This window comes from Pagrus major, chromosome 8 (assembly GCF_040436345.1).
Source record: "Pagrus major chromosome 8, Pma_NU_1.0".
NCBI lineage: Eukaryota > Metazoa > Chordata > Actinopteri > Spariformes > Sparidae > Pagrus > Pagrus major.
Window position 1 is genome coordinate 19322554 of NC_133222.1, and position 11121 is coordinate 19333674.

At 38.9% G+C, this 11121-nt stretch overlaps 1 protein-coding gene across 1 annotated transcript; it reads right to left on the minus strand.

The window, feature by feature from the left end:
* Positions 1-39: 39 nt before the first annotated feature.
* Positions 40-9027, minus strand: mpi (mannose phosphate isomerase). Its single transcript, XM_073471337.1, has 7 exons — positions 8949-9027; positions 6785-6985; positions 5867-6008; positions 5543-5722; positions 4902-5075; positions 3625-3833; positions 40-3495 (listed from the first exon to the last, which is right to left on the minus strand). The coding sequence occupies exons 2-7, from the start codon at positions 6977-6979 to the stop codon at positions 3277-3279; spliced, it is 1119 nt and encodes a 372-aa protein (XP_073327438.1). The 5' UTR covers positions 6980-6985; positions 8949-9027; the 3' UTR covers positions 40-3276.
* Between the last annotated feature and the right edge of the window lie 2094 nt (positions 9028-11121).

Consider the following 11121-nt stretch of genomic DNA (forward strand, 5'->3'; position numbering starts at 1 on the left):
GACAGATGCAACACAAACAAATAAGCAGTTCAGACAATGTAGTAACAGAACAAGGCTTTATTAAACCACTTTAACATTACACACGTTCTCTGCAGTCCCAGGCTACAGCATCACCATAATCATCAAAAATGCTAAACCATGCCTTCACTAGAGAAATATTCCAGGAAACATTCACATAATAGTTAAATAAAAGAATTAAGGTTAAACATTGTGGCCTTCAGATTAGTGTGCATTTGAAGGACATGAGTTAAATGTGAAAAAAAACCCTAAACAAACAAACAAAAAAAGAATCTAAATTATTCCTGTGCAAAGTCCTGGATGTACAGTATTTAAACAAAAATGTGACAAAACAAGATCAGTAACAAAGGTGTGATTGTTAAATGGGAAATTGAAATCCGATACGGTTTGAAACATTGGGAAAAGATGGAAAAAGGTTTTTTTAATTAAAATAACTAGAGGCTCTACGGTGTTAGAGATGCAGAAGGATGGATTTGAGGTAATGGTTTGTTAATTAAAAAGATGCAGTGATTTCAAAAATGAACACTCTTCTATTTCTTAATATTTTCACATATTTTCAACAATCTTAGCAACAACAAACAGCTAATTGTTTATTGCGTCTATATAAGGGACAAGCATAGAGATCACTGAAGTCAGTAAAAGCATCACCAGTGTTGGCTCAGTCCACTGTAATCAAACTAAACAGAGAAATATTTACTTACTGGTAGGTTGGCAGGCTGATAGAGCATTCATTCTCAAATATTTGACTCAAGATTACCTATAAAAACTGTTGCAACAAGAAAGTCCACTTTAGAATTGATTGTAATCAGACTGACCCTGGTATGAACTGGAATATTAAGCACAAGTTTGCACCATACTGAAATAATTGAGTTATTTTGTACCGATATGTTGGAAATTGGTCACCATAAAAGATTTCACTGTAAAGATAAACCACTCACCCCATGATGGCATAATGTACAGGAAAACCTTATAATACAGTGTGGTTTCAGGGTTTAATTCTTATTGAATGACACGTAATGATGAATCAGTACAAACAACAAAAACATGCAAAGTCTGAAAAATTTGGCTTCAAATACGAAGAAATACAGACTTGATTGTTCCTTTAACACTATAAAACTGAATGCAGCATTTTGTTGTACAACTGTACAAGACGTGGACGTGTAAACCGGCCGGGGTCAAATTGTTTAAGTATGCAACAAGCAGCAGTAGTGCATTTTTAAACATATACTAGAGAACTTGGAGTTTTAATCAATATGCATTCCTTATTCCCATGTTGTCGTGCTTCATGGGATGAAAATAGTTAGCGGCCCTTTTGCTTCGCTCCTGCTTTGTTTTCTGTTTTATTTTTATGATTGTTCACTACTTTTGGAGGAGAAGTTTCCAGACTGTAAACATGCGCTGGTAACAGTTAAAAGCAGTAATACTTTACAGGGTCGACTTCACTGTCTCCAGTATTACTGCTCTAAATCAAACATGCACAGGCATCTCAGTATTACACTATATACTCTCAACTGTTGATATACTAACAATGTTATTTTTCCCAGAGGAGGATATTTACTCGTTCAAGCTAAACTAAAATGATGAAGCAGGAAGTTGCACCAGTTATTCCTGCAAAAGGAAAACTGCTGGCTTGTAAAACAGACATGCTCAGTCAATCCTCAACAAGGTGGTTCTGTAGTTGTAGAAAGCAGTGAGTGTTGGTGTACTGCACCAGTGTAAACATATCCTTTACCCTGCTTCAGTGCGATGTGATTAAAGCACTGTTAGTGTGTTACTGTTATCAAACTGGAAGATAAGAACATACAGCTGGAAGTGTTTTAGGGATAAAAAGGAAAAATGTCCAAAACACTGAAAGGCAACCATTAAGAAATAAAATAATTTCAGCCTTTCAAATGTATCTCACTGTCATAATCGGTAGACAGAGATTTTGTTTATTTTCTGAATCTCAAAAGTGTTTTCTTGTTTTTTTTAATTAATTAGCTGAAACAGGGTTCTATGTGTTTTTTCCAGAAGTATGCAGCTGAACCAGGAGCCTCTCTAGTCGAGAACAACAAACTTCCAACAGTAAAAAAGGAACTGGAACACAACAATTGACAGTTAAAGGGTAACTTCACCAATTTTACACATTAAAGTGTGTTTACAGGTCTTGAGGAGTGCTACTGCATATGTGAAAAAGGAAGTACTACAAATACTTTTGTGGCTCCAGATGAAGCTGCATGTAATCTGATAAATTGCCTCCAAAGATGTCATTGAGTGGCTAAGTTGCATTGTGGGTAATGAAGGTGCAGTCCACTGGTTTATCATTGCTCTCCTCTAACACAATGAACAGTTAAAAACAAATGATCAAAATCAATACAGCAGAACCAGAAATATTTTGTCATTTTATTCAACGCATTCTTCTTGCTTTTCAAAACCTGCTGGCTACATTACCCACAATGCAATTTAGCTACTGAGTGACATCACTGGAGGCAATTTTTCATTACATGCAGCTTCCTCTGGAGTCACTAAAGGCGCTATACTACTTTTCTCACATATAGAGAAGTAATCCCCAAGACCTTTACTTTAATTTGTACATATATAACTGTAATATTCATCAGCAGATAGTTTTTACCCTGTTTTCACAAAATTTAGACTTTCAAATTTTTATTTCTTCAAGCACTTAAAGGACTTTAGGCTCCAGAAGCCATTAAATGGATATAATAAGGTTGTTTTCTCAGCTGCTGGTCTCAAGGTCAAGAACAAACTTTCATGCAACATTCTAACTGTCGATCCTTATCATAAGCCATCAGATTCCTCACCAGGAACTTGACAATGATCAAGTGATCTGGGCAGTGTCATGCGCACTATTTAAAATTGGATCCTGTTCAGTCTTGTGGACATATTTGACTTTTTATTCTTTTTGTGTGTTCTCTGTCCAGCACCTATGAAGAATTTGGGATGTGTACATCCTCTGCTTTTTCTATAAGATGTAATTGCACCACTACAGGTAAAAAAGATTTTAAAACCAGGTAAAATTCTAGAGCTAAAGAACATTGCTGGAGGCGGCACAGAAGTCCACAGGTCAAGTTAGGGGATTGGGGGGGAGCAGCGGGCACAGACGGGCATCAATACACCGTGTCTGAAAGCTCCTTTAGCATACTACCGACTAAAAAGTGCACAGCAATCATTGGGCTCAATCTGTGTAGACCTTGCTGAGTCGAACCAGAGGGAAATTAACACAGGTAGTAAGAGCTTTCACACACAGCTACAGACTCACAACTACAGCAGGCAGCAGGCTCGGAACATGTTCATCCCCGACTGGGAAGTGATGTGCAGGGACACGCTCTCGTTGGCCGAGATGAACAGGACGGTGCCTCGCCTCAGTGTGACGTCAGAGAGGGCAGCGGCAGAGGTTGCCGTGGCATCGCCTTCAATGACCAGGAGGATGCTGGCACTGTCAACGGGAGCAACAGTGTACTGCTTCACCGAGGCTGGGACCTGCAGGAGGGACGGGATAAAACCGAAATTTATGGCAGAACAGTTTTGATTTGCATTAGATTTTAAAGCTGTACCTAATAAAGTGGCCATCGGGTGTATATCCCTCTTTAGTAAGCTGAGATTTCCTACCTGTATCCTTATGACACTGAAGTCTGGCACTGGGGGGTCGTACAGAGAAACGAAGGGGTCTGAGGCATCCTGGACACATGGGAAGATTTTGGAGCTGACGGGGGCGGGGCTGTAGCTCAGCATCTCACACAGCGTGTTAACGTCGATGTATTTGGGTGTCAGACCGGCCCTCACCGTGTTGTCTGAGCAGGCCATGCACTCGATACAGTCTAAATGGAAGGGCGAAGATACAGAAAAGAAAAGCAAGTTTTAAATAAACAGAGCAGGCAATCGACTCTCCTTCAAATGGAGAAATCAATTCTGAGATACTCTTACACTGTGATGTTAAATGCATTACAAGTTATTCCATCTCTTCCACTCGCCTTATCTACTTCTCATGTTAGTGATTTCCCAGAATGCCTTTTGACAACAAGTGTGAACTTACACTCAACTGCAGGATGAATATTTGGATGGAAAGGAACAGCTATAGGGAAGGCAAGACAGCCTGTTTTTCCTGCTAGTGAAGACACTGTGATCCCTCTCTGTCTGATAGAGAGCTGAGTTCAGAGAAAAGCATTTAAAATATATTTCTAAGGGACTGACAACAAAGTAAAATTATTCTCTCCCCTACTGTCTTTGCCAGAGTTTGACACTCTCAGAGGGACTTCATGGTGCATTTGGGTGTGCATCTTAAACATTACAATCTGCACTGCTTCTTACGGCGAAGGCTATGTGCTCCACAAGGGTTGTCATGGTGCCTTCAAGTGCACCTCATAAACCCAGAAGTCTATACAGGAATAACCAGGAAGGTTGTTTAAAATGGGAAAGTTTCATTTTATTTCTCATTTTCCTTAGCCTAGTTGAAATAGGCCTACATCTGTTCAAACTTGCCCCTTCTTTCACTACAGCACCTCCAATAATTAGATGCTTAACTAATAGTATCCCTTTCATTTCTACAAAGATTATTTATAGATTTTTTTTTTTTAAATCTATAAAAAACAATCTTATTAAATTGTTATCAGCAAACTCAGACATATTCTTGTACAGCAGGTCCCCAAGTTGCCTTTGATTTCAAGTAGTTTTATTGGAGCATTTTTAAATGATTCATTACTAAAGATGTGAGATGTGAAAGATGTGACTTTAATTAACTGAAAATTAAATGTTATTATGTTATCGCCAATCTTTCTGGACCACCTACCTTAAATAAAAATCAGATGCAGACCTTTGAGTATAAAGTTTCAGAACCCCTGATCTAGAGCACTAAATATCATGAATATAAACAAATGGCATCATCTGACCTCCATAAAGGTAAGCATGCGGCTCGTTGGCTCCCAGGAACATGGCCTGTCCTGGATCCAGGACGATGTGGTTGAGGAAGTAGATGGAGAAGCAGCCGATGTCTCCGGGGTACTGGGAGTGGAGGCGGAGCAGCAGGTCACCATTGCTGCTTGATGTGTCCTTCCCAGCTGCACCTACACGGGTTAGAAAATATCCATAAATATGATTATGTCTATATGACATATTTCAAAAGAACAGAACAACTGACCCGTGCTGTTTCTAAATTTGTTTTAAGGCCACCTATTTGTATGATTATCAAATGCCTGACTTTAGTGCCTCCCTGTGGGAACATCACAGAAAGTCATGCAGCAGACTGCGTCATTTTAACCATAAAGAACAATTTGAAAGAAGCTATAATAACAGAAAAACATCTACATGTAGTGGCTTTTACGCTTTTCATCTATGAATGTTTAGACGATTATGTTTTTACTGGCAGATGTCTTTTGTAAACCTGTGGTGAGCCTGTGTTACTTTCTCTGTGTATCAAACTTGCCCACACTAAGATCAAGTAAAAAGTAAAACTAAATGAGTAAAACAAGTAATTTTGTATTTGTTTTCAATAGTTGGGATCTCCATTAGCCATATCCCTCGGCCTCCTCACCCTCTTCTGTGACTCTCTTGACGAGCATGTTGAGCTGATCTACGAACACCTTCTTCTCACAGTTCATCATCCTGGTGAAGCACTTCTTCAGCGCCTGGCCTGTTTGAACCGCGTCTCCCATGCTGCATCGCAGCTCATCCGCTGTCTCATGTCCCACCAGAGCACGGAACTCCGGGACAGCTGATGGATGCACACACATGCACAAGGTATGAATTCATGAAAGTTAAAGTACGGTACTTTACCTCCCCCGAAAACACATGTTTATTGTTTCTCTTTTAACTGTAGAATCAATCCAAAATCCACTAATGACCCTGTGGGACTCACATTTGAGGAATCCCAAGATCTCCTCCACTGGTCTGAAGCCACAGAGGCCCTGGAAGCGGGTGAGAGCGATGGCCATCTCTGGTTTGTGGTTGTTGTCTGGATAGTGCTCCGGAAACTGAGCATGGAGACGAGCAGCTAGCTCCTAACCAAACCACCAAAATGTCATAAAAGGAAAAGGGTTACTGAAGAGGGAAGGCAGAGTGCCACATACAGTATGCGAAAAAAACCCAAAAAAAACCTGCCAGTCATTCATCCTAAAACTATTCAAATGTGTTGGATACAGTAATTATAAATATGTATGTAGATTTTTGTATAGTACTTTGCTGAAATTTGCCTTTACCCATTTTCAGTGGCTTTGATGCCAAACAGACATTTCAGGAAATGACAATATAAAGAGTTTAAGCTTTGAACTTCACCAACCAGCAACTGATTGAGTCGTGGACTTTTTGAAATGGGAATCAACCTCTAATTCAAAATAACTTCACGTAATGGTACAAAGATACGATAACGTTGTCTAACTCAAGATGGACAGTTTTTTTAAGTTTCAAAAATGAAGCAGAGCCAGACATAGGAACGTTTTTATTCTATGCATTCTTCTAAAAACCTGGTGTCTACGTTACCCATAATGCAACCTGAACACCTACAGTTAAGTCTGAAGTTTGGGCGTGTTGTGCTAGCAGCAGCTAAGCTGTTAGCCTCAAGCAAAGAATAGGAGCAGATATTTTTAATTTTTAAACTTATAGTCTTCAGACCCAACCATAGGTGATTCTTCTCGCAGCTGTATTCAAACAGAGAAAAACAGTATGCTGTTGTCGGCATTAAAAAATCCATGCTAACAATTTCCCAATTCAAATTAATGACTCATGTTATGCAGAATTTGAGCACAGTGTAGCTGTGTGTTTGTGTTTATGTACTCACTCTGTTGGGGTGGGCCTGTATGGACAAAGCTGTATTGACAGAGAGGACTTTAAAGAGGAAGGGCAGCTGTCCCTGGAAGGTGTCTTTGACCTTGGAGCCCAGGCAGGCGGGGAAGTGGGCGATCCACTGGCCCAGCGTGGTCTGTGCAATCCTGTTGTCTTTAATTTGCGCATCACCTTTTGGGTGAGCGCCCATCCACAGCTGGAAGAGACAGCAGAGATTTTTCCAACATCATCCAGTATTGGAATATCAAAATAACAGTCAGTAACAATAACAGGTTGAGGGAGACACAGACTACAGGTTGCAGAAGTGGGTTTGTGAAGGATTCAAAATTGTGATCTAGCTAGAAAGATACAAGTGAGAAAGTGAATGTGAAACATTGCACTCTTCAACAGGAACCAACAATAAGAACTGAACCCCAATTAAAAGTGTAATTAATCCCAGGATGATTAAACTTGAACAATGTGGACATTGCACTTTTGTTGCTGCCCTCCTTTATCCTCTGTTAACAAGCTTTCTAAGGGAGTCCCAGTTGTTCCCCAGCCCTCTGAGAGAGAAAGGCCTGCTATCATACACTTACATTTAACTAATTTATCTAATGCTGTAATCCAACGTGATTTATACTCAGAGAGAAAGGAGGAATCCTGCCATCTCTCTGAGTGTAAATCACTCTGGATAAGAGGGTTACTCTAATGACTTTAAGGTAAATGAAGGATTCTGTCTCTCAAGGACACACTTGTTGGTGGACAAACACTGACTGCGAGAGGTTCAAACCTGTAACATTCTTGGTATTGGCTGGTGTCTCTAGCCTGAATCCTGAGTCATCAGTGCTCAGTACTATATCCCAATAAAATATTATCATTGATTATTTAAGATTACAGATTATTTTTATATGTTTTTTCCCATTACACAAAACTTAAATCTAGACAATAAAAACACTGGAATGCAACTGAAAAATGTACAAGGATTTTGATAATTTCTCACTTGACATTAAAGGGACAGTTCTCCCCAAAATAAAAATGACATATTTTTCCTTCTTACCTGCAGTGCTAATTATCCATCGAGATTGTAATGAGCACTACGCACAATGAAGAAGGAAGCAAAGTAATTGAACTAGATCAATTTATAGTTAACAGAAACTGCTAGCTCACCTCACACCACTAAGCTAGCTAACGTTACAGCTCAGCCTTGAGGATGCCATTAATGTTTACATCCTGCGCTTTCACAAGCACGATCCATCTATCCATGCATAGATGCATGCTTCCCTCTGTGCGGTGATGTGGTTTGCAGGTGTAATTCAGTAGACAGAACATAGTTACAATGAAACAGTTCACAAAAAGGTCTGTGGATTATCTTTCATTATCGGGTCATGATTTCTGGAAAGAGACCTTGAGTTTAAAATGTATTTTTTGGCACTTTGAGCACCACAATCCTTGTGCAATCTTGTTCTATTATATCCGAAAGAGGGCCGACATCTGTGCAGCAGATATCTCACACCAAAACAATCTAGATAGGTAAATGGCATTATAGCTAAGAGAAAAAATATGGATTTTTGATTTTGGGCTGAACAAGCAACTGTGTCTCAAACATGCTGTACATTAAGCCTCATACTGTAATGTAGGATGAAACATCCATACCATCCTCTATCTAAAAGCATGACCAGCATGTGACATCAATGTGACTTGCGATACTTGAAAATGTCACCACTGCCATAACCTGAACTAATGACCTTCATGACAAACCCTGCAGAGCTGCTGTAGCTAAATAAAGAAAGACTTATGAAAGGCATGTAGAGAATAAGGCTCTCTGCCAAGACACGGAGGAACAACATGATGGATCTTTGATCTGAGGCGGAGTGTGAACAATGTAGAGCAAAATTTCAAACTCTTAAAAGTCCTGTAATAATGACAATAAGTGTTCACACCTGTGTTATTATCCTATATAGTCTATTAGGAGATCCAACAACTTCTGTCAAATTTTTAAACATGTCTGAAAACTGTCAGGAAAACACATTTTTTGGTTATGTTCCACTGTTTAACCAATGGAATCAAAAATGCATTTATTGACATAAAGCTGCTTTGTCAGATATTTCTGGTGCAACTTGTGTCTTGCTCAAGAACCAGTCTAATGATGTGCACCAGTACCCTCCCAGTTAGAACCTTACCTCTGCATAGGGCCTGCCATCCTCTATGACAGCCAGTGGGTCTCCACCAACCACCAGTTTGGCCACCTCGCTCTGTGCACCAACCTTCCCCCATGCATAGTTTTGCACGGCACAGGTCAGGGGAAACACTGTGGAGAGACAAGACTTATTATTAAAACAAAAAGTGAATACCGAACTGATTCTAGTATATTTCAATCCCTTTAAAATCCACAACACAGTTTGTGTATCTATTACTGATTATCTATCTGTTACTGTATTACCAGTTATTCCACATTAATAAGAGACAATTAAAAGCAGATAGCAGGTCTGCAAAACCTGGTTTACTCTCCATACATTTTGGAGTATAAACCAGTATATAGACTGGTTTGTTAACTGGCTGACGAGCTTTGTACTACTTCAATTAGCCATGGCTCATTTTGTCAGGGACTAATAGTCAAACACAGCCTGTCTGTATACATATCCTCATTATAAAACAGTGAAACTGGGGAAGCAGGTTCCGCCGGGGATACAATATTTGGCAGAACACCGGGCAGCTGACGATGCAGCGTTCATTGACAGAAACACACACAGTAAGCAGGTTTACATTTGCGAGGCACCGAGTCTGTTCGCCGCTTTGAATAAAATATACACTTTACGTATGTCTGCGGACATTTTATACGTGGTTCAAAATGCCGTGCTACGTGTTATTTCACCGTAGTGCTGCTAACAGCGCTGCTTTAGACAGTATCCGCTCCCATTCAACAAACAAAACGCCGGCTGAAATAATGATGTGGATGCTCAACAACGAGCTGATTTGTTCAGTGGCTTCGTGTCTATAACACGTATCAGATGTCCTGTCATGTAAATTAACCGTCGCACCATTAGCAGGCTGAATGTTTGTCGTTAAAACAGATGATTAGAAACAATTAAGAGGGAGAAAACCTCACTCACCTCTTACTTCCTCCATGGCTGCGACGTCGACTGTCAGACCGCTGCTGACGTCACCGCTCGACCAACGGTTTCATAGATTTTTTTTTTAGGTTGTTGAAGCTGTTACTATACAATTAGTGACAAATAACAAATACAACTTCTTGAAAATGTTATTTAAAGCATTACAAAAGCTTAATTTATTGGTATCCGTATGACCTTTTAAAAAATAAGTGTTAATTTTTTGTGTTTTATTTTATATTTGTATTTATTTATAGTTTTGAATGGGAGCCCTGCATGGTTTTTCTGTTATTTTATTATTTTTTTCTCTATTTATTTTTATATTTATTGTGTGTTTATTAGTTTTGCTATACTATACTATACTATACTATGCTATACTATGCTACGCTATGCTAGACTACACTATACTATACTATGATATGCTACACTATACTATACTAAACTATACTATACTGCAATGCACTACACAATACTATACTATACTATACTATACTATACTATATCACTTCTATACTATGCTACACTACGCTATGCTACACTATATGATACTACACCACACTACACTATAGTATACTTTTTACTTTTATACTGTTACACTATACCTTACTATACTATACTATTTTATTTATTGACTACTATATATATTATATAATTATTATATACACATTATAAATATTCAATAGACCTCTGATGTGGCTTGGCTTTATTGGCCAAGTTTGTGTACATAGGAATTTGACTCTGGTTTACATTGCTGTCATCAGTTACACAGAATTATCATCAAGTTAGGAATGAGAACAATAAAACTGGATAATAAATAAAGAATGGTGAACAGTAAGGACTGTCCTGTCGGTACTGGCATCTGAAAAGAAAGTGTGTAGTCTATTAAAAACACCATGGCCAACAGCATACAAGTATACACCATAAAAAATCTGTTAATGCCCATCTTGATCCATATTGTTAATTTGTTTTCTGTGTTTTTCTGTATTGTCTGTGTTCAATAAAGATAAAGGGAAAAAACAGCAAAACTATGTAGGTCTCTGTGGGAATATCACAGAAATTTTCTTAGGAGCGATACCAGATGATAAAAATGCTATAACATTATGTCTGTGGTCACTCATATTAACAGCTCCCTGCCTTAAAGGGTTGATCCTGCAACTTCTATGAAGTTCTACTAAGCGGAGGTCGAGATTTCCTTAGGCTATTTTTAATCCTATGATTGCTATTGCAACTCAATGGCAGCTTTCAA